A 24,196-nucleotide genomic window follows, 5' to 3' on the forward strand; every position below is an offset into this window, starting at 1 on the left:
AGGATTTACATTAATTAATCACAGTGATATTAATATATTGTATATATTTATTTTATTTAATTATATAAATATTCTTACTTTATTAGTGCATCGACCTTAAACACTTTATAATACGTGATTCTTTTAACTATCATGTTTTTCCCCTTTTAAATGGTTTATTGATTTGTTTATGAATGGAGAAAAGAGAATCCACAGATGCAGAATTTTAAAATTTAATAATAAAAAGTTGTAACTCGAAAGAAATACACTCCTCTGTGGAAATTTATTTATCCTATTTTTAATTATACACGAAATTCAAGAAAAATAATTACTCTCTCTATTTCAATTTACGTTACACATTTCAAATTTTGAAATTCAAATAAATCTATCTTAGATCATAAATTTTGCATATAACTTTTAAATATTTTAGATTGTCAATTATTGCTACTTATTTAAGTAGTTTACAAATATATAAATTTCATTTAAAAAAATTTGAAGATTTCATGAGTAAATTGTCTGTCAAACTTAAACGGTTTAACTCTCGAAAAATGAAATGTGTCACATAAATTAAAATAGAAGGAGTACTAATTTTTTTCATTGATTTTTATTTGTCCAGTATCAAGATTACACGTCTATTAAGAAATAATGATTGATAAGTGTATTTTACCATAGTTTTCTTATAATTGATCATTAATACTCTCTCGGTCCATTTTTAATTGTCATGATTTCTTTTTTAAAGTCAAACTTTAAGAACTTTGATTAACATTTTACAATGTATTTTTTCATCATATAGATAAGCAAAAAATTGCAATTTATTCTACTTTTCGTATAGTTTTTGAATATCTAAAATTTTTGTTTAATATATCGAATAAATGTAATCTAATTTATTTTGAAAATTAGTCAAATTAATTTTCAAAAAGCGTAATAGACAAAAAAAAGTGGACGGGGGAGTATTATATTTTGAAAAATAATTTGGAGTATATAACTCATGACAAGTGTAATATATATATATATATATATATATATATATATATATCGAATTAATGTAATCTAATAACTTTGAAAACTAGTAAAATTAATTTTCAAAAAGCACAACATGACAAATACAAGTGGACTGGGGGAGTATTATATTTTGAAAAATAATATTGAAGTAATGCAATCTATTTAACTTTGAAAATTAGTTAAATTGACTTTCAAAAGGCACAACATGACAAATAAAAGTGAACGAAAGGAATATTATATTTTAAATTAATTAAACTTGTACTATATATTAAAAAAAATAAAAATTATAAAATTGCTAAAAATCAGAGGGAATATGAAAAGGAAAAAAGGAAGGCAATAAATAAATAAAATTGGTAGTGTGGGGGTGCACCAGAGAGCACTCAGTGTTACATAAGAGTGTCAGCTTTATTTAACCCATCTCCCAATTCCAAAACTTAAAATAAAGCGTCAACAAAATCATAAATACAAAATTCCATTTTTTATATTAGTAAATAAATTCCATTTAGTAAAATATTTTCCGAAAAAAGAATTGTAATTCAGCAGTACTCCTACTTGCTACTTCCCAAGCCTTTTCAATTTCTCCCAACCGTGAATTGAAGCTCATCTACATTCATTAATTCAAATACTATTTGTGCATGCACTGCTCAAACTAAAATTTAATTTTTTTTCCTTCTTTGTCTTTTTGTTCTATCTATCTAGATTGTAACGAAGTGAAAATCTCCTCCTTTACCACCGCTTTCCACCTGTTCACAGTTCAGTGCTTCAACCTCTATATATAACAAACACACAGGAATTAGAAATTCTCACTTTTCCTCTTTTCATTTGAGAAAAAATGGCTTCAAAAATTGCAAGTACTAAGAATGTGAAGAACCAGACTGCCCTGCTTGCAGCAGGGCACTGGTTGATGCTGTCTGTAGCTATTAATGTTGGGTTTTTGTTGAAGCTGATACATGACGGGAATTTAAGAATAGACTGGTATGGCCTGCACAATGGTCAAGACAATGGTGGTCACCTCTCTTCTTATGCTGCTGAGCCGAAGCCTGATGGCCAAATCCAAAATAAGTACATAAATTTGGATCAGTAAGTAGTAGAAATAAACTTTGTTTTAACTCTATTGCATGTCCCTTTTTGTGAAATTGAACAAATCTGTTGCCATGCATGCCGCAACTATTTATCAGATGCTCTTTTCAATTTTTTCAAGCTTATTCTTTTTTACTTTGCCTTATTTTGTATTTGAATTTTTCGTGTTTAGTTTCCCCTTTTTCCAGTTCCGATCTGTTCAACACCTGATCTGCATGTCACAAAACCTCATTACCTTCTCAAGTTAATTTTCTTCTCCTTAAAATCATTTTTTTGGGTAAAAATTAGGGCTACTTTACTGATGTTGCCTGAAAATGGAGGTCATGGATGACAAGTTTTTTACTGATATGTGGAAAGGGTTTTCATGTTTTTTTTCTGATTTTTGTTACTTTACCCTTTTTTTGGGAATCGGTAGGGTTATGAAGGAGGGGGTGGTGGGGTATCGAATGGTGGAGGCGGTAGGGAGTAGGGTGGTTGGGGTTCTATCTGTAATAGTTAATGGGGTCTAATAAATTGGCCAGATTCGAAAAATCTATTGAAGGTTATGTCATATAGCATAAGAGGAGAACAATAAAATGTATCCATCAATCAATAAATACAAGATACGTGTTCAGTATAAACATCGTCTATCAGAAACAAACTCTCTACCTCACATCTCACTTGTGAGATTATACTGAGTATGTTTTATTGGAGCGGGAGGAGTTTTATGTTGTGTTCTCTTTGTTCCTTAGCTTTTGTGGTTTGTTTATGTACTTGCATAGTTGTTGACTGAGTTAAAAAGATACAAGAAGCAAAAAGGCATTATAGCAATTCTGCTGTTAAGACTGTTTTGGTTGCAGTGAATTGTTTATGTTATGTCAGTTTGTTCATTGTGATAAAGACAGATCTTTGCTGGGGTGTGTGATTTGTGATTTACAATGTGCGGGAGTAGGTAGAGGAGAATGCTTCACTTCGTTCTTAATGATTTTCTGTTCCCAAAGTTAGTTTCTACTGCTATGCACCTCCATAGAAGATGGTCCTTGTTACTCTGCTTGACCAGACATCATCATTCTCGTGTTACGTACTTCTTGGAGGACCCTCATCCTACTCGAAAGAAATCACTTTTATTTATCTGTCGTTGTTTCAATTTGTTTGTTTTTCTAAGAAAGTAATAAAAAACCTTTTGAATCTTGTGTTTTAAATTAAAGATGTAGAAAATATATCAAAATGCTCTAAAGTTACCAAAAAGGGATAGACGCTAGGTGATTTTTTTTCATGGAAATATCCCGTGGAATTAGTTAAGACCAGCAAAAACTGCCCCCCACCATAGTCATTCATAAAAGACATTCTTTTTTAAATTAACAGGGAAAGTAAGACAAGGAAGTATATTTTAATGTTTCTTTTATATTGTCAAATCTTCATAAGGTGGTCATTTTGGATTCCAAAGCCATCATGTTAGTTTAAAGTTACTTTTACTCTACTTGTAATTAGATGCATGTTTGTGGGTTTTTCTTTGGTAGTATAGTGCATTTGATTTACATACAGATCCCCTTTTGTCCTTGAGAAGATCTAAAGACTAAGTGCTTTTGGGGCCCTTAAGATTGGGAAGTGCACTTTAAGACCCACCCCTTTATACATTTTGGAGAGGTGGGTGAATTGCTTGGTCTTAAATGTTTTGGAGGCATGTTTTTGCATTTGCCAACTTTTGGAGTTATTTTTCGGTCACTACCTTTTAGTCCCTAGTGTAAAGAATGTATTTGGGTGGCACTTCTGGCGAGCCAGATCCTAGATAAACAGAAGAGCGGAGCCGAAAATAGACTCCCAATAGCCCCATAGGACCCATATGTACAAACTGTGTGGGAGAAACTCTTGTTTAGCCTGATTGTTACAACAACTAACTATGCTAAGAGTCCCAAACAAGTTGGGGTCGGCCATGTGAATTCATCGGGCCAATATAATGGAGTACAAAGTAAAATATAAACATAGATAAAAAACTAAAAGTTCTTTATATTGTAGGTTGATTTGTAAATCTCTTTCATCCAATAGTTTATTCCCCTAATGGAGGAGGGTCCACAACTCTGCATTACATACCTACTTTTTATTCCATATTAATTCACATTAGGCAAGGTGGACCACTTACTAGATTGTTACCCTCCTAAGTTACATGATACATCATGTTGCATATGTTATGTAATTCTGATTACTTGAATCTGCTGGTTAAATATTAAGATCTTTGGATTTACTTGCGTTGCTCTAATAATTATTATTAGCACCACGATTATTGTTTTATAGTTAACTTTCCATACATTGCTGCATGGGTTTGCTATACTTCATTTACGAAACTTTAGTTGTTTATTACTTGACGGTATCTTGTAAATACTGTCTATGCTAGTTAACTAAACTAATTATACAGTAAGATCTGGTTCATTTAAGAATGGTTGTGCATTTAATAGTATGAGTTTTTAGAATCCTTTTCAATGATTCTACAGTCATCATGTTCCGGCAGTATGAGTTTTTAACTTCTTATTGCAACTCAATGCAGTGGTGATCCAACTATGTACCAGAGTTACTGGAAGCAGATGGGTGACAGAACCGATGTTGTCATATCTGGTTGGCAATCTGTTAGTTATTTTTCAGATACGAAAACCGTTTGCTGGTTTCTCGAACCAGGTTTTGCAAATGCAGTAACTAGATTGCACAAGCTAGTTGGAAATGCTGAGACTGGAAACCGGCACATCGTGGTTGGGACAGGATCTACCCAGCTGTTTCAGGCTGTATTATATGCCCTCTGTCCATACGATGCTCCAGAGCCAATGAGTATTGTATCTGCTGCCCCATTTTATTCGGTACGTGATGCACATTATAATATTCTGTCAGTGGATTTTAAGAAATGCAGTTCATTTCATTTCTGTTCTTGTTAGAGTTGGGCAAATAAAGATATTCTTTCATTTTCATATGTAATTGGACTTGGATAACTAGATTATCAGTGCCTGATAGAATTCGAATGTTAAGACTTAGTCCCAAATAAATTCAAACGATCTATGCACGCTAAGTAATAGCGTTCTTCACTAGAATTGTTGAAAAAAAAAATTCGTTTGGATTTAGTGAGGTGAATGTTTCTGCCGTTATATATCTCCTGTTTGATATTGCTTCCTGTATAAGGAAAACTTCAAACTGCAGGACCTCTATTTTCCCGCCTACTTATCTGCTCCTTGGACCGGTTAAATGATACCTTTTCTAATAGTCAGCATTTCTTGTATTCTATGATTTCCTACAAGTCGACAATCTGTGATCTCCAACCCGGATAGCCTTAGCCGCCTATGATATCACTATTCGAGTAACATCGGCATGTAGCTTCTGTTTCCTTCTTTCCAATTTCTTATATTACGACCTATTTATGGACAACAAGTGAACCAGCGCTTGCAGACCTAGAACTCAAAAATATGAGTAAGCGACTTCAATGTGCATTTTTAATAGTTAATACTTAGATACATGAGTAATCCATCAAATAGTTTACTTAAATGAACTGTATTCATCCCTCCCTTCTCATCTAAAGTATATCTTGTGTTATGATGAGTATTTAGGATATCATCAGAATTGGTTGCAAAGAATTACTACACCATAAGCAGACTCATTTTCCTTTCAACTTGTCAACCTGCCATTTAAATGTAACAGTACTTTCTAACCATATCGAACTTCTATTCTCACTCGTGAGAAACGTGGCAGCTGCAGGCATATTGAAATTAGGGTTGTAAATATTGAGTTTCTCATTTGGCTGCACATGAGGTCATGTTTGCTAGGTCTTGCTTTAATTTATTCCTTTCCAAGAAAGGAACTTGGCTACTTTCTGCAAGTCTTAAACAGCATATGATAAATGGTTCTGTTGTAGAATAAACTTCACATATTCATATATGTTTTTAACTTCTTGCAGTCATACCCACTGATCACTGATTGCTTGAAATCTGGGCTCTACAAGTGGAGAGGTGAAGTCGATGACTTTAACAAAGAAGCTCCCTATATAGAGCTTGTTACTTCCCCAAACAATCCTGATGGATCAATCAGGGAAGCTGTGTTCAATGGGAGCGGACAAATATTGGTTCATGACGTAGCTTATTATTGGCCTCAGTATACTCCAATTTCTTCTAGGGCAGACCATGACATAATGTTGTTCACCCTATCCAAAAGCACGGGACATGCTGGGATGCGCTTAGGGTATGTTACTTATCTTGGACTACTATGGTTCTCAACTTCTTGATGAAACTTGAATTTTCCTATATTGCTCCATGTAAGATTTTAATCAGAAACTTATTTTTTTTTTTAGAAAATTGTACGAAATAAAACTTGATAGGCGAACAAATTCAATTTACACATTTACAGTCTGAGTTAGCCAATGCTATTCTTTGTTTCGACATGAACCATCACTGCCCCACAAAATAAATGGCAATTCTTATAGGTTGCATTATGAAATTATGTTGTTTAAATCTTTGCAGATGGGCACTTGTCAAAGATGAAGCAATTGCGAAAAAGATGGTCAAATTTATAGAGATAAGCAGCATTGGTGTCTCTAAAGATTCACAAGTCAGAGCTGCTAAAATCATGGATGTTATAAACGATTCATACGAGGACTCAAAAACCTCAAATGAAAGCAAACGCTTCTTTGATTATGCCCGCGAGGAAATGGCTAAGAGGTGGAGTCAACTGCGAGAGGTAGTAAACAAAGGCCAAGCGTTTAGTTTGCCTACCTTACCTGTTGGAGAATGCAACTTCAGCCATCAAACATTTGCAACACAGCCTGGTAATATAGCTGCATTTGATGTTACAACTATATGCTCTTTCATCGTCATTTTAGTATAACATTCATTAATCGCCCTTTTAATCTTGTCGTCACAGCTTTTGCATGGCTGAAGTGCGAGCAGGTAGATGACTGTGAAAGTTTTCTGAAGAAGCACAAGATACTGACCAGAGGTGGGGTACATTTTGGTTCTAGTAAAAAGTATGTTAGGGCTAGTTTGATAGGTCACGAGGAAGACTATAACGAGTTTATTCGAAGATTGTCCTTGATAAACTCTGTGGAGTCTCCGTGATTGTAAACAGAGCTAGAGCTAGAGCTAGAGGATAGAGCTAGTTAGTAGTATAAAGCAGTTGCTAAAATGTTAAGAAATATTTTGACTGCTCTCTATAAATTTTTTTTTTAAAAAAACATCTAAATGAGTATAATCTCTATAAATATATATCGAAGATTTGCCCCCATTGCTGTCTACACATTCTTTGCACATATATTGCACAGTTAAAAAAAATGAGTATTTTTTATTTCAGTATACATGTATACATTATGAGCATTTTAATTAAGTTTTTGAAAGAAAAAGAACATGAAGAACGGGATTTATTAGTTGAAAAATTGGTTAGAACTTCAATTCCAAATTGAATTAAACAATTGACTACAATTTATAATAAAGTTTTTGAAAAAATAAAAAGTTAAATAAATCAAAATACAATAATAAAATTGTACGTCCAAATGGTACTAAATCTCAAGAGTTTTGCAAGGACCTTGAAATTATTTTATACGGAATAGGACCAATAATATTCTTAACGTATTTAGTATGGTTAGCAAATGTCCTCTGCTAGCTTTTTAAGCTTAAAATATATTCTATATATGTTTTTTAGCTCAAACATATCTATAAAACTAATAGATCAGATGATATATGATAAATTTTAGTAATTTAAAATAACTAAGAAATATTTTTTAAGCTTGTGTAACATGCATCCCAATATTTTTTTTTACAAGTTAACTTTAGAGTTACTTTGTTAATTATTGTTTACTAATTTTAACAGATTTCATATTGAAGGGGGTACTTTTGAAATATATTTTATATGATATGTATACAAATTAGATATAGAAATTCATACGTAAATGATTGCAAAAGTTTTCAGAAGAAGCACAAGATACTAATCAAAGATGAAAAATATTTTGGTTCTAGTAAAAAGTATGTAAGAGTCAGTTTGATAGGTAACGAGGAAGACAACAACAAGTTTATTCAAAGATTGTTCCTAAGTCTTCGTGAACAAACCTAGTTAATTGTATAAAGCAGGTGCCAAAATGTTTAGAAATATTTTGACTAATCTCTATAATAAGTACTTTTATCTAAATGAATGAAATCTTTATAAAATTATATGTCCCTATTGTTTCCTCTTTGCGTACACACTCTTTGCACAAATATTGCACAATCATTGCACCGTTAAACAAAATGAGTATTTTTACTTCATTATACATGTATACATTATGAACATTTGAAAAAAAAAACCATGAAAATCAACATTTTTTGCATGAAAAATAGGTTAGAACTTCAATTCCAAATTGAATTAAACAATTGATTACAATGTATAATCAATTTTTTTTTTAAAAAAAGTAAAATAAATAAAAGGTTAAAAAAATCAAAATACAATAATTAAATTGTATGTTCAAATCATACTAAGTCTAATGAACTTTGTTAGGACATTGAAATCATATTTATACCGAGTAGGACCAATAATATCCTTAACGTATTTAAAATGGCCCGCAAATGTTCTCCACTAATTTTTAAGATAAAAATACACTTCATGCATTTCTTTTAACCCAAACATATCTCTAAAACTAATAGATCAGATGATATGATAAAATTTGGGAGTTTAAAATAACTATATTTTTTAATGTGACATCTCGATATTATTTTTTTGCAAGTAAACTTTAGAGTTACTTTCTTAATTATAGTTTACTAATGTTAACAAATTTATATAAATGTATGTATACTAGATATAGAAATTTGTGCTAGCAGTAAATAATTGTGAAAGTTTCCCAAAGAAGCATAAGATAATGACCAGAGGTAGGGAATATTTTGATTCTAGTAAAAAGTATGCAAGGGCTAGTTTGTCACGAGAAAGACCATAACAAATTTATTCGAAGATTGTCCTTATAAGCTCTTTGGAGTCTTTGTAATAGTAAACAAAGCTAGTTAGTTGTATAAAGCAGAAGCTAAAATGTTAAAAGAAATATTTTGATTGCTCTCTATAATTAAAAAAAATCATCTAAATGAAGATAATCTCTATCAAAATATATCGAAGATTTACCCCCATTCTTCCTTTTTGCCTACACATTCTTTGCACAACCACTGCACAGTCTTAAAAAAAAAGTATTTTTAACTTCATTGTACATGTATACATTATGAGCATTTTAATCAAGTTTTTGAACGAAGATTTTTTACTTGAAAAATTGATTGGAACTTCAATTCCAATTGAATGAAACAATTGATTATAATGTATAATCAAGTTTTTCTAAAAAATAAAAGGTTAAAAAAAATCAAAACACAGTAGTTAAATTGTATGTCCAAATGATACAAAGTCACATGAATTTTTGCAAGGAAAATGAAATTATTTTATACGGAATAGGACCAATAATGTCCTTAACAAATTTAATATGGCTCGCAAACGTCCTCTACTAGTATTTTAAGATAAAAGTACACACGGTATATTTTTTTTAGCTCAAACATATATATCTCTAAAATGAATAGATTATATGATATGATACGATAAAATTTGAGAGTTTAAAATAACTATTATTTTAAAGTTTGTGTAACATCCCAATATTATTTTTCCATAAGTTAACTTTAGAGTTACTTTGTTAATTATAGTTTACTGATTTTAACAGATTTCATATTGAAGCGGTACTTTTGAAATATATTTATACACTAATGTATGTAAACTAGATACAGAAATTTATACTAGTGATAAATGATTGTGAAAGTTTTCTGATGAAGCACTAGATATTGGCCAGAGATGGAGAACATTTTGGTTCTAGTAAAAAGTAAGGGTCAGTTTGATAGGTCACGAAGAAGACTATAACGAGTTTATTCGAAGATTGTCCTTGATAAACTCCGTGGAGTCTTCGTGAATACACCTAGATAGTTAGGTGCCAAAATGTTAAGAAATATTTTTCCTCTTTGCATACACACTCTTTGCACAAATATGGCACAATCATTGCACATTTTTAAAAAGGGATAAGGGTTTGAAAAATACCTCAACTTTGGTCGAATTTGCTGTTGTGATACTAAACTTTTATGAGGACCTATTATCTCCCTAGACTATTTGATACCGCATTTTAAACATATATATTTGTCCACGTGGACATAAAAAATAATGTAAAATTATAAATAGTAATGTGTCCACGTGGGCACATATATACCTTTAAAATACACTATTAAATAGTTCAGGGGGTAAAAAATACGGTATTAAATAGTCTAGGGAGGTAATAGGTCCTCGTGAAAGTTTAGTATCGCAACAGCAAATCCGACCAAAGTTGAGGTATTTTTCAGACGCTTATCCCTTTTAAAAAATAAGTATTTTTACTTCATTATACATGTATATATTATGATCAATTTGATCAAATTTTTTGAAAGAAAAAGAACATGACGATCGGAATTCTTACTTGAAAAATTGGTTAGAACTTCAATTCCAAATTGAATTAAACAGTTGACTACTATGTATAATCAAGTTTTTTTAAAAAATAAAAGGTTAAAAGAATCAACACAATAATTGAATTGTATGTCCAAATGATACCATATCTCATGAATTTTGCAAGGACATTGAAATTATTTTTATAGGAAATAAAATTAATAATATCCTTAACGTATTTAATATGACTCGCAAATGTCCTTCACTAGTTTTTTAAGCTAAAAATACACTCTATATTTTATTTTATTTTTATCTTAAACTATCTCTAAAATTAATAGACCATATGATATGATAAAATTTGAGAGTTTAGTATAATACCCATTAATCACCCTTTTTATCTTGTCATCATAGTTTATGCATGGGTGAAGAGGCGGGGTACATTTTGGTTCTAGTAAAAAGTATGTAAGGGCTAGTTTGATAGGTCATGAGGAAGACTATAACAAGTTTATTCGAAAATTATCCTTGATAAACATTACGAAATTTTAGTAAAAAAAAAATAGGTATCTTGAAATGTAAAAATATATGGAAGATTGGCCCCCATTGCTTCCTCTTTGCATACACACTCTTTGCTCAAATAAGGCACAATGGTTGCACAATTAAAACAAAATGAATATTTTAACTTCATTCTATGTGTATACATTATGAGCATTTTGATCAAGTTTTTGAAACAAAAAGAATATGAAGATCGAATTTTTTTTACTTGAAAATTTGATTAGAACTTCAATTCGCGAAGTGGTATTAAACAATTGACTACAATTAAAATACAATAATTAAATTGTATGTCCAACTGGTACTAAATCTCATGAATTTTGCAAGGACATTGAGATTATTTTTATACGGAATAGGCTCAATAATATCCCTAACGTATTTAATATGGCTCGCAAATATACTTCGCTAGTTTTTAAAGCTAAAAATACACTTTACATTTTCTTTACTCAAATATATTTTCTTTATATTTGCGCGCACACTTTTTGCACAGATATGGCACAACCATTGCGCAGTTAAAAAAAAAGAGTGTTTTTACTTCATTATAGATGTATACATTATGAGCATTTTGATCAAGTTTTTTTAAAGAAATAGAATATGAAGATTGGAATTTTTACTTTAAAAATTTGTTCGTAGTAACATATTTTTATCTAAAAAATATTATACAGATAAATGTTTTTAGAGAAAATTGTATGAAATAACAAACTATTAATTCAAATTAAATGCTACAGTCATAATTTATTTTAATTGTAATTCACAGCAAACATCCCTTTTTTTTTGCCATCTGATTCGGTATACAATTAGCCATTTTATACATTTCGGTATAAAATATAAAAAAAAATGCGTTTGTATTTGTATAAAGCAAGAGAAAAGTGTATATAAAAATACAAACATATATATTTTCGTATGATACACTTATAATTATACAAATACAGATCTTATTATACAAATTACAATATATAAATGAATTTATTCAAAACTGAACAATTTGTATAAAATTGGATGTTTGTAGCGAATTATACAAATCAAAAGTTCTATAGCAAATAAATTTGTTATGGAGTGCAATTATGCAAACTATAGCTATAACATACAAATATGATTTTTATTTTGCTATATGTGAAAGTTGCACATGTTTTTATTAGATGAAAAACTAGTTAATACATTAGTGGGCCTAATTTGCATTGTGAATGTTAGTTGGTATTTGGCCCACGTAATCTGCTAGCCCACGTAAAAGGACCTAGGGCTTTTACTAGATTCCCCTTTCTGTTTCTCAATTAACCCATAACTTTCAGCCCACTGCCTAAAACTGACCCGACCCCTGTACGTCTTCCTCACAGTAGCGAGACCCAGTACCCCCCCCNCCCCCCGCCGCCCGTGCGCGTCCTTCTTCTCCAACAGCGTACAACAGCAATAGTGTACGCGATTCTTCCCCAGACGCATCAGTCCGGCAAAAGCCGCGACTCTGACCCGTCAACATCAGCAACAGAGCAAACGGCGAAGGTACGCGTACTATACACGTCGTCTTCCTCGCCTCAACAGTACAACAGTACGCCCTCACGTCCCCTTTACCCTCTTTTTTCAGAATTTCCCATCTCCTTCACTGTTGCTTCGAAAATATCTGAAGAATTCAAAAAAAAATTAACAAACGGATTTTTTTTCCCCCCAAATCGCCCAAGCTTCCCCTATAAATGGCCTCATCTCTTCCCTATTGAGGACAAATTTTTGAGGAATAGAGAGGTTGGAGACAATAGATTTTTACGAAAAATCAAGATCTAGTTTTTCTTTGGTATCGATTCTTTGCTTGCTCGAGTTAAGCTCACTTGTGGTCGTGGAAAGTTGCTCCCCTGCTCATCATCCTCTCAGTCTCGCTGCTCCGAAAGAGGTAATCTCTTTTCCTTTCTTTTGTTTTCTGTTGTAGAGCTAAATTTCTGAAGATAGCAGTATTTTTTGTGTTTGAGATTAGATAGTAAGGATGTGGTTTTCGTTGTTGGAAGATGTCATATCATTCTCTTGACAATTTGTTACGTCTCTTATCATGGCTTGAGTATTTCAGCATGCTGTATTCTCTGTTCGAATTCGGAACACATTTAAGTTAAGTTTTCTGCAACACCTTCTATCATTCTTTTCTTAGTGGAGTCCTTTGTGTATGAGTTCCTTGTTTGCGCTTATCCTCTCCATCCATTTGATTGAATCTGATTGTTCTTTAAAGTGATTTTATGGGTTTCAAAAATGATGTTAAACTTCGTCTTCTCGTGAGTCTACTCATTTGAGTCGACTGATGTTAAATTTTGGATCTTTATTTGGCTTTTTTTTCTTCTGTTTGTGCCATCTTCTTATAAACATTAGTAGTATTAGTTTCAATAGTAATATTAGTTTCAAGTCTTTGTCAGATTAGTTGAATTACTTGAAAATATGTGTTCAGTAAATGATATTCTGCCTCAATTATTGTTTGTTAGGTTCACTTCATGTTCATTTAGTGTGGATTCATATCTTAGCTTGTCATGTTTCAATTTCTTTTGGCTACCCTGTTCTGTAGTTTTCTTTCAACATTCATGTAATTAGATCCTATTTTGTTTGTTGGGAAACTCTTGAATTTAGCCCCCTTGAAATGCAATTTGTATTTGTTTATTTCTTTTTTATCGGAGAATTACTTTCGAAATAAGAAGTAATGTTAAGCGATTGGTTACGTTTACGATTTGTCAAGTAAATACAATAGCGATTGGTTATCAAATGAAAGATGCAGTAACCATTTGTTTGCATCTGAAGTAGCCATACATAAAGCTCTGTTAAACAGCGATGTTCGAACATTTGATCAATTTTAAATGAAGCCAAACTTTGGACATTTTTATTGAAGTTTCACTTACTTGTCAAGACTAGTTTTCAAACATTTTTTTTATTGAAGTACATGCAAAAAGTAGCTAAAACTACTGTCACGTGTGTGTGAAGCGTTTATTCTCCAAAACAAGGGTGTTGGAATTTCAAGAACTCAGCACTCAAATCTACTTAAAGTAAGTCCAAATCTACTTCAAGCGTATATTGTTGTGGTATCATTAAAGTTTCTTGTTACTATAAGAGTATATGTATATTGTTGTGGTATCATTGACTAATGAGTAATTTCTGTATAAGAAACCTTAATGATACCAATACAATATATATACTGTTTTAGTATTAATTAAACGAAATTATCAACCTTAATAATACCAATACAATATATGATACCGTATTAGTTACGCGAAATTAGTTGGGGTATATAATGTAATTATTTAGTGGGGTATGAATGTAAATGGGTATATATTTGTAATTATTTTGCTTTTATGGGGGTATTTTCTTAGTTTCTCCGATCAATTATTACATTTCCTGCTGGGCAATGGGCTGCATTTTCGGTTCGTAAGTAAAGACCCAAAACTTGAGTAGACTTTAAAGCCCAATTTCCTTTTCGATAAACCCGTTTTGATACACTTGTAACTCTCTTCAGTCATCGGTGGACCTCTATATCGCCGGTGAGGTTTCGCCGTTCCGATAAGGTTCCGACGACTTTCAATTCTATTTACATTCTACTATCTGTTTCTGTTTTTGTAATTTAATTGGAATTAAGTTTGTTGTAATTCATAGGGGAAAGATTAAATTGAGTGAAGAATTTTTGGGGAAAAATGGATAAGGTGAAAGTGGAGCAATTGAAGATTCAAATGCAGCAATGGTTAAATGAAGCTGAAGAATTCATCAATGATATACCTCCCGTTCAACTGTATACTGCTGTTGGGGTTGTATTATCCACTCTCATTTTGTTGTTAATCAGTAAGCTCTTAAAACTTCCCTTAGGGTTAGAGATTTCATTTGGTTTCTCAATTCTCGTATGTGTGTGTCGAATTTGTTTGAATTTTCACATTTCTGAGTTGACTTAGGAAATTGAAGGTTTCTTTGTTTGCTAGCAAAATGTTGATTACATAGCTCAGTCAGCATATCTTAGTCAAGCTACAAAAATAGAGCTTTTTTCTGTTAGTCAATTGCACTTCAGTTCCAAATTTGTTGGAATTGATTATATGAATCTTCTGTTAACGTTGAGCAATCAGCATATAGTTTGTTTATTTTTTCTAGAAAATAGTTTTCTTCTGTTTAGCTAGCCATCAACCTACAATACTTTCTCATCTTTTGTTAGANCAAAGTGTTGGTGAAGATGGTGAAAACAGTGACTCGAGAAGGTATGCAGGCAATTATTTTCCACCACACTCAAGTGGCATAGCAGAAACAGAGTGGAGTAGACAATTCACATGCTCGAGGTGTAGGGGAAATATCCAACAGTCATGCAAATGGTGCAAGCAAGAAGACACGGGAGGCGTATACCACTTGTCCTGATGAAACTGAAGAAGATGACATTCCTCTGGTAATTTTTGGTGTGGCTTAAGCAGATAAAATAGCGCCTCCAATTTGAATATGTTGAGAATGGCGCTAAAATGGAGTTTCAAGGATATGTTAGGTTAATATCTAAATGGGTTTGTGGGTGGGTTTGAGTTTTTGTATTATATATGGGTCGGGTCGTTGGGCTGGATTTTTAAAAAATAGGTGGACCAATAAGATGAAGCCATTTGTCTAATTTAATGACTCAGCATTTGCCATGTCAACAAGCTGTTAAAAAAGGGTAATTTTAAACCTTAAAAAAACGTTGAGGGCATTTTTAAACCAAAAGATGGAAGGAGGGCATTTTTGAACCATTAGGGATACGTTAAGGGCATTTTTAACCCTTTTCCCTTAAAATAATAATAACTATGTCTTGATATCCCAAACATGTTGGGGTTTGGATATATGATATCTAATTGTTCATGTTGCTCCTTTTAAGATCTTTTCAATGCAATTTTCTACAAGACAAAAATAAAAATTAAAGACTATTAGAAGTTCTCTATTTTCTACTGGCATGTATATCTCTGGCAGGACTAAAAGACTCCTAGAAAGCAATGGATTAAATATACATTGAAATATGATTAAAACATAATCCTAACATATTGGTATCACCAATATTAATCTTTTTCTTTTATTGTGCCCTACTTCTCACTAAGCATGCATGGGTTCCAAAAGTTTACAGGTCCTCCAATACAACTTCTTTCCATGTGATTTTGGGTTTAATTCGTCCCTCTGAAACCTACACTCACTATGGTTTAACACCTTGGGTCATGTATATTTGGAGGTCAACTTGGGACATGAACCGAACTATCTCAATTGACCTTTTCTCGTTTTATCCTCTGTGTGCTACTTGCACCTTCTGTTGTATATAGTTATTTTTAATCTTGGCTAAATTTGTTTGACAACACATCCATTTTAGCATTTGCATATTTTTGGACACTACACTCATCTTGTGAATATGTTGGACTTTAGAGGTCTATAGATTCACTCCCGTATAACATTTATGAGCTCGCAACCGTTTGTAGGACTTTTGCTTTCACTTTGGTGTACATATCCTTAAAACACAAGACTCTTGTAGTATTTCTCTACTTTAACCATTCTACTTGAATATATGTGTAACATCTTCATGTATCATACCATTTTTCTTGAATATCTCAAGAAATTTATACAAAGTAGAATATCATTACAAAAATGAAGAATATTAGAAACACAATTATAAAATTTCCCATATCTCCCAATTTACCAATTAAAAAAAATAAAAATTCCCATATCTCATGTAGCTTAAACCTCCCACATGATGAGTCCTATTTTATACTGCTAATAACAAAATTCAGTAAGCGTTTTTTTTCTCTCTTTTCCTTCAGACTCCCCTTGTAGTATTACACTAGGTATGTTGGTGTTGTTTTCTTCTCTCTCTTTTTTCCACATGGTATTGGAGTTTGTTACTCACAAGCGAGTGGTCATATGCCATCTGTCTGCCCAAATTTTTCTCTTTCCGTTGACTAGTGCATTATTTTTGTCTCTTTCTGGTGATTATTCTAGGGTGTCTTTTTGGTGATCATTCAGTGACACCATCTTGCCTTAGCATTCTTCTGACAATTTTTCAGCATTCCTGGAAAAATCTCTTCTTCTTCTTGTTCTCTATGATATTACCGTCTCGACAATTTTGATAGAATTCAGTAGCTTTGCCTATAGGTGAGAGGCCTTAAGCTGCCTGTTCGTCTTGAATTTCTTGTTTTCATAGGTTTAATATGAAGCAAAGTATGACTATTGTAAATGTCTCTTTCTAATGACCATTGTGGAGGCCCTCTCTTACTTCTAATGATCATTCTAGAGTCATTATTATAATGTGTTTCATAATTGCTCCCGCTGCACCTCCTTTTGTGATCATCCTGATGGGCTGACTCTTTTTGCCGTGTTTCAAATCGTTCTTACAGAGTTTTCAAGTAAACGATTCATTGCGCCCCTTGATGATGAATCTAAGGTCAGTCCCTCCTCTAAATATTGAATTTTCTATCAGAATTTATGGGAACATATTTTCATTTTTATTTTTTCTTTATGGTGTCAGAGTTTGAGTATGGAGTCGTTTGTTTGAACATTGAATTTCCGATCACTTGTTCTCAAAAGATTTTTTCTTCCCTTTTTTAATTTTTTCCAATAGATCGAGACCTAATTATTGATTCCTTTGAGTATTGAACTTTTAGTCATCTTCCCAAGGAGAATATTCTTCCCCTACCCCTTTTTATAAGGTTAAGCAATTGTATAAGTAATGGAAAAATCTTCCTCATACAGTATACCAAAAAGTAGAGGATCTGCCGCATAATATGACCATAGAGGACACAATCTTCTATACAATTTAGAGCCTCATGGGTGCACCAAAAGAAGCTAGAAATGAGAGGCTATTCCTCAAATATAATAATCATTCTCTATTGAGCTAGCGGGGCAACACCCCGGTTCTGTTTCTTTCCTTCCAAAGGACCCGCATGAGTGCTAGCGGGGCAGCATCCTGGGCTCTCCCATTTCTCTTCTTAGAAGTCCTTCTTTTCATTGAAGTTCTAGTTATTGTTGTGGAAACTTTTTTGGGCGTCATTCTTCAGCAACCAATTTGAACCATGCTGATGTTTTACTGGGTATTTATGTGTTTCTTCCAGTGATTGAAAACAGATTCTTTTTTGTTTTAATGCAAGAAACTTTCTTTCTATGTACTGGGTGCTTTTCAGGAGAGAAATTGCCGACCACTTTTCTTCTGGGTGGTTTTTCAGTATTCTGGTGTATTATTCACTTGTCTGTTTGATGTTCCATTTCTTTTTAGTGTTTTGTATTTCAGAATAAGTAAACTCAATTTTCTTTTGAGAATTGGTAAACATTGTATTCTTCAGCAATAAGGATATGCTGGGGACCTTTAAAAAATCGGAAAAGACTAAAAAGCATAATACTTACAAGGATCCTAAGAATTCTAAAAGTTGATCAAAAAGTTGATCTGAATCCTCTAATACTATCTCTTTACACCAAAAATATAGAGATACAATGCAATTCCATTTAACCTTGTGAATGGAATTGGATATATCTTCAAAATTCCTACTATTCCTCTCCTTCCACACTGTCCACCAAATGCAATGTCGTATCACATTCCACCAAGTCTTCTGTCTCTTACTACCTCCTCTCCTGATCCAACAACTAAGTAAATCAGTTGTATGTTCGGGCATAGTCCATTTCACTTCTAAAAAGTTGAGAAACATGGACCATATTTATGCTGTGAAAGTACAATGTAAGAATAGGTGATTGTTCGTTTCCCTGTCTTTCCACATAAAGAGCACCACGGAAGTATGATCTTTCTTTTCTTCCTCAAGACTGCATGTGTCAAGCATGCCTGTCTAATGACCAGCCAAGTAAAGCATTTAACTTTTGTTGGTGCTGCAGTCCTCCAGTCCATGAACTCTGGTATCTGCTACTTTGTGAGTTGCACTCCTTTTTATATGCCCTTCCAACTGTGAAGATCCCATCCTTACTGTGTGACCATCTAACAACATCATTGTCAGTATTGGTGCCTGCAAAATCCCCCACTTCCTCCAACAATTTGGCTACTCTCTCTATTTCCCGATCATTTAGAAGTCTTCTGAAATAGAGATTCCAACCTTGTACTGTCCAGCAATCACTGATCATTGCCTCAGAATTGGTGCACAAAATAAATAGATCAGGAAACAGGTCTTTTAGGGGGGTTTGTTTGATCCATACATCCCACTAGAATCTAGTTCTCCTTCCATCCCCCACCTTGATATGTAATTTTGCTTCTAACTTGGGCCATAAGTTTCTAATAGCTCTCCAAACCCCCGCTCCATAAGCATCCGTGCTTATGTTACTACACCAGAATCCATCCTCCCCATATTTACATTTAATCAAATCTTTCCACAAAGCTTGCCTCTCCTCAATGTATCTCCACAACCATTCATCAAAAGACTGTTGTTATGCTTCCTCAAATCTCTGATGCCCAAGCCACCTTTATCTTTTCTATGCAAAACTGTCACCCACTTGACCAAATTGTATCCTCTGTTCTCTTTGCAACCATGCCAAAGGAAATTTCTGGAATTGAATAATTATGTACAATATTCTTAACGATTATGTTTTTGTTCAAATTTGAGAATCATTATGCGAATTATTAAAGTATTCTTAATGATCATGTCATAATTAAACATACTCAATAATTTAAAAAACAAAAACATCATATTCCATGAAGTTACAGAACTCTTACATCAAGAGCCTTCTTGTATGCTGATAAGAACCAAATTTAATAAGAGTTTTTCTTTTCTAATTTTCTTTACAGAATGACTAGTAATTTACATTTGACAAGTGAATTTCATTCGTCTATGAGTGTGCCGTTGGATGTGTTAGTCGGTATGACATATACTGGGCATGAATAGTGGCGCTCATTCTTAACCAGATCGAAAGGGTTCGCTCATGCTGGAGGGAGTTTCCCCACTTAGTGATCGGTCTGCTAGTTCACACAAATCTGCAGAAATTATAGCAAATGAGCCACATGCAGGGAAACCTGCAAGCTTGGCTCTACTGGATAGGTTAGCAGTAAGCTTGGCTACAACGAATCGTTTACCAAGCGCGAAGGAAAGGACCTTCACCACTTAGCCGTATGCAGGGGAACTTGTACGTGCGGTTAGAGCTAGTAGGAGCCATCTAAAGCTATCTACCCCAAACTAAAGAACTGAATTACCTTTTGCAGGTATCATTTCAGTTGAGCTGGGAACTTCTATTTACCAATGCAAACAATGGGAACTTTAATGGTTATAAGCTGCTCCCAATAGTTCACAGTGAATATATTTCTAGAGTGCAGGATCTAAATAACATTGTATTTGTGTTAAGAAATTCATTAAATATGCGCACACAATAAATTTAGAACCCAATCATTACCACTTAAAGTCAATTCTGGATTGATCCGCTGGACCTGGAGTTACCGGAGGGGGCATGAAATGAACCCGGAAGGGAAGCCACAGGAGCAGGAGTGGAGAGAAAGCGAAAGAGGAAAGGTGTTTTCCCATTCGATTGATCGATTCAGAGTCTCGAACCGAAGCCCTAAAGAAAGTTTTTGGGCAAGACAAGAAAGGAACTCGCCCTTTGACACCAAGGGATAAGAGCTGATTGCTGGCGATGACTTGGTGAAGGGAGTCCAGAACTAGATATAAAATCCTGGCTCCGTCTCAGGCACTAGTTCAATTGGAAATGCTGTGGCATACTTGTGCAGTTGTTGTAGCTTACCGGAGAACACAAAGAAAAAAGATGTTTTTCCTTGCCCACTGGTTTCAAGGGAAGAATGTAAATGTTTTTAAGCTTAGTGAGCTCTTTCTATCATTTTCTTTTGTCTTCATTTCTCCTCTTTAATGCCACACATTTTTGTAATTTCTATATCACTCTTCTGTTCACTACGATGATCCTCAGTGAATGACTTAATGTATTAGTTTTAGATTGTTTGCTCATCTATTTTGACTTTCTTTGGAGGCTAAAATTTGAAGATTTTCCTTTTGTTTACTTCTTCGCCTGCAGTTCGCTTGTTCAAGCGTACAACATCTAACACCATTGTACTCACTGGGCTAAGTGGAGGCGGCAAAACATTTCTTTTTTACCAGGTAACTCTCTGACACGTGAACTGTATAATCTTTTCAAAGTTAAATTGTTCTGATCTTGATGTGCTGGCATATACCAGCTTAGAGATGGTTCAGCCCATCAAGGTACCGTGAGGTCAATGGAACCAAATGAAGTCAGTTTTATACTACACTCTGAGGAAGACAAGGTAATGAACACTGTCTTATCTTGTTTCCCCTTTTCTGCCCTACCATTTTGCATGCATCCTTCTGATCTATACCTTTAGAAGGGAAAGATGGATCTTATTATTGCTGATGGTCCATCAGTTTCTTCTTTGGTAATTGATTTACTGAATTCCTTTATCTGTGAATGGAATTTCACATTACATACGACTTGTTTTGGTTTTTGCTGCAGAAAGGGAAATTGAAGCCTGTTCACGTTGTTGATGTCCCTGGGCACTCTCGTCTTAGGCCGAAACTAGATGAGTTCCTGCCTCAAGCAGCTGGCGTTGTGTTTGTGGTGGATTCAGTGGAATTTTTACCAAACTGCCGTCCTGCTTCAGAGTACTGATCATTTGTTGTTGCTTATACTTTACATTGGCAGTTGTTAATTTGCATTGGATATCTCACAACTGAATTTTACATCGTATAATCCCTCTTGCATGAAGGTACTTATATGAGATCTTGACAAAGGCAAGTGTGGTGAAGAAAAAAGTTCTAGTACTCCTCCTTTGCAACAAGGTTGACAAAGTAACTGCACATACAGCAGAATTCATCAGAAAACAGCTGGAGAAAGAAATGTAAGAGTACACTATGCATGCATTTATTTTGTAGCAAACACCAATTTGCCTTTTGTATACATACATACATACATACATACATATATATATTATGTGTGTAAAACATCACTCTGATCCGAACACATAAAAAGGCAGAACTGCCTTCTGAAGAGTTGAAATTTACCTCTCCACGGTGGAATACTGTGTTGCATGCTTTATTCTCCTTTTGGTAATGAACAACAACCCTTTATAAACTGTTGGTAATATCATTAATTCAGCAACAAGCTTACGCCTAGAAAACCTTCCCAAACATGGAATCTTGTTGCATGCTTTATTTGCTAATATACTTGGACGCTCACTGAATCATAACCACTGCAAAAACTTAAAAACTGAAGTGCTATTTCTTGTGTTCTGCTTTAAAACTAGTTTGTTTTCTTATTGATCCAGCGACAAGCTTCGTACATATAGAACTGCTGTGTCTGATGCAGATATCTCTAATGAATATACGCTTGGTGTACCTGGAGAACCATTTGCTTTTTCTCAATGCCATAACAGAGTAATTGTTGCTGAAGCTTCTGGTCTGACGGGTGAAATTTCTCAGCTGGAGAAGTTCATTAGGGAGAATGTGAAACCTTGATTATGGTATTTCAAGCAAATGGGGGCCCTTTTTATTTCTTTTCTTCTCTTTTATTATTGGTCCGGGAAGAGGAAAATACTATCAGAAAGACAGAAAAAACATCAACTTGGAAAACATATTCGAAGTAGGGATAGGAATTTGAAGGGTTTTCCTTATGTTCTATTGGCAATCCCCACCTAAACATTATGTTTGTTGTGCCTAGAATATCTTGTCATTGGATTTTACTATTTCCCTTTATTTTTGTGCTGGCTGCTTTTCATGGCAAAGGACTTTCCTGTGCATAATTTTTCTTCATTGAATTCCATTTCCCCTCCATGTGTTGCTAGCCACATTGAAGATGTTCTTTCTGTGTGCTTCTGATATGTTTGCACTACTGGAGATGTCAAATAACACTTTTTTTAGTAACCAAGAAATGCTCTAACACTATTTGGCATATGGTTCAAAACTTGGTGGATAATGAGTTCCAAAGAGTGCATCTTTTCTGCCAAGATTTGCATGCTTGATGAGCGATATGTGAACATAATATTTCTTGACAATTGAACACTTATCTTGTTATTGTTGTAGGACTCTTTGTTTGTTTACACCTCGATTATTCTATTGGGTACTTAATATCTCCATTGTGTAGAAGAATATTTAGAATTTTTGAATGTTGTGTCTTTTTTGTTTCCCACTCAGTACTCAGTATTCAATTTTGGCTTTAGAGTTTTGACTATTTGAATTGTGCATTATAATCTGTCAAAGGGAGAAACAACTCCCCACTAAAATCTCAATTATTTTCAAGGCTCAAAATGTGTTTTAACTTGTTTAATCTTAAATAAGTTTAAATGTCTACTTAGATGCTAGTTCAGGCTAAAATGATACATTTTTGTTTTAATGCCTTTTTAATCATTGCTAAATGACTAAAAGAGGCTTCACATATTTTCCCCTTGGAATAAACTTTAGTGGTTTGCATCACAAGCTGAAAATAGTAGACAATATGAAGGTAGTTACTCATGGAAATTCAAGCAACAATTACATACGGGGTTTGGAGAGGGTGGCGGATATGCATCCTTAACCTTACTGAGGTTGTTTTCGATAACCCTCGATTCAAGTAGAACATATCAAATATGAAAAGGATATACAAAGGAGATTCAAGAATGTGGGAATAAAATCTTTTTCCATTTCTTCCAAGTCTGTTGATGAGGGTAAAACGTATAAATGGAATAGCTTGTGCTGCTCAGCTCATTTATCTGAGCAACATTAAGAATTTAAAAGAAAAAAAGACATCTTGGTTTAAAAATTACTAGTGTATATTGAGTAATGTTTTTTGACTTGTTTAATGGTATTTGAACTCATTGTTGTCTCCAGATATCTTTCTAATCATCCATTTGAACAATTTTGCTAACCAATACTTCAATGCTATCACCAAGGCAAACATACCATAGCAAGGGAGATGAACCACACCAACGATCAAGTACCTACAATTACACATTTGGCAAAGAGCATGAAGCATAATGATAAAGCGTATGAATAACTCTAGATAAATACTAAGGCCTCGTTTATTTGCACTTAATGAAGGTTTTAATCTTATTAATTATACAAATTTGTCATTAAGTTCATTTGTGTTTTAGGTCTGAATCATAATTATTCAGATATTTAACCATTACAACCACTTAATGTGTGTTGAATATAGGGGTGTACATGGCCGGGTTGGTTCGGGATTTTCAAATATCAAACCAAACCCTTTGTGTCTGATTTTTAAATTTATAAACCAAACCAAACCAATAAAACTCGAGTTTTTCAACCTC

At 33.5% G+C, this 24,196-nt stretch overlaps 4 protein-coding genes across 6 annotated transcripts in view; 3 read left to right on the plus strand and 1 right to left on the minus strand.

Annotated features, from left to right (window-relative positions):
- The window catches only part of LOC125857689 (LRR receptor-like serine/threonine-protein kinase RGI3), a 297,610-nt gene that overhangs the window by 142,859 nt on the left and 130,555 nt on the right, over positions 1-24,196 (minus strand). The gene's annotated exons all lie outside the window — the stretch shown is intronic.
- Positions 1-24,196, plus strand: part of LOC125857704 (FKBP12-interacting protein of 37 kDa) — a 224,029-nt gene that overhangs the window by 82,633 nt on the left and 117,200 nt on the right. The gene's annotated exons all lie outside the window — the stretch shown is intronic.
- LOC125857702 (L-tryptophan--pyruvate aminotransferase 1-like) lies at positions 1,445-7,282 on the plus strand. The gene is made up of 5 exons (XM_049537313.1): positions 1,445-2,061; positions 4,583-4,886; positions 5,972-6,252; positions 6,531-6,835; positions 6,931-7,282. The coding sequence occupies exons 1-5, from the start codon at positions 1,814-1,816 to the stop codon at positions 7,122-7,124; spliced, it is 1,332 nt and encodes a 443-aa protein (XP_049393270.1). The 5' UTR covers positions 1,445-1,813; the 3' UTR covers positions 7,125-7,282.
- LOC125857708 (uncharacterized) lies at positions 12,332-22,582 on the plus strand. 3 transcript variants are annotated; one of them, XM_049537322.1, is made up of 8 exons: positions 12,399-12,892; positions 14,486-14,534; positions 14,623-14,805; positions 20,956-21,038; positions 21,116-21,202; positions 21,409-21,557; positions 21,662-21,793; positions 22,220-22,582. In XM_049537322.1, exons 3-8 carry the CDS (start codon positions 14,661-14,663, stop codon positions 22,407-22,409), a joined length of 786 nt encoding a protein of 261 aa, XP_049393279.1. In that variant the 5' UTR covers positions 12,399-12,892; positions 14,486-14,534; positions 14,623-14,660; the 3' UTR covers positions 22,410-22,582. The 3 variants fall into 3 exon arrangements, with proteins under 3 accessions (XP_049393280.1, XP_049393279.1, XP_049393278.1); XM_049537323.1 differs by lacking the exon at positions 14,486-14,534 and having other exon boundaries at positions 12,332-12,556; XM_049537321.1 differs by lacking the exon at positions 14,486-14,534.

Source organism: Solanum stenotomum, chromosome 3 (assembly GCF_019186545.1).
Source record: "Solanum stenotomum isolate F172 chromosome 3, ASM1918654v1, whole genome shotgun sequence".
Classification (NCBI taxonomy): domain Eukaryota; kingdom Viridiplantae; phylum Streptophyta; class Magnoliopsida; order Solanales; family Solanaceae; genus Solanum; species Solanum stenotomum.

What these genes read in the sequence shown, in the direction of transcription:
- LOC125857702 (XM_049537313.1), top strand. Translation starts at nt 1,814, where the DNA reads ATGGCTTCAAAAATTGCAAGTACTAAGAATGTGAAGAACCAGACTGCC. An exon ending in CTGCTGCCCCATTTTATTCG is followed by an intron (nt 4,887 to 5,971) that starts GTACGTGATGCA and finishes AACTTCTTGCAG; the next exon opens with TCATACCCACTGATCACTGA. An exon ending in AACATTTGCAACACAGCCTG is followed by an intron (nt 6,836 to 6,930) that starts GTAATATAGCTG and finishes TTGTCGTCACAG; the next exon opens with CTTTTGCATGGCTGAAGTGC.
- LOC125857708 (XM_049537323.1), top strand. Translation starts at nt 14,661, where the DNA reads ATGGATAAGGTGAAAGTGGAGCAATTGAAGATTCAAATGCAGCAATGG. An exon ending in TCTCATTTTGTTGTTAATCA is followed by an intron (nt 14,806 to 20,955) that starts GTAAGCTCTTAA and finishes CTTCGCCTGCAG; the next exon opens with TTCGCTTGTTCAAGCGTACA. An exon ending in AACTGCCGTCCTGCTTCAGA is followed by an intron (nt 21,558 to 21,661) that starts GTACTGATCATT and finishes TCTTGCATGAAG; the next exon opens with GTACTTATATGAGATCTTGA.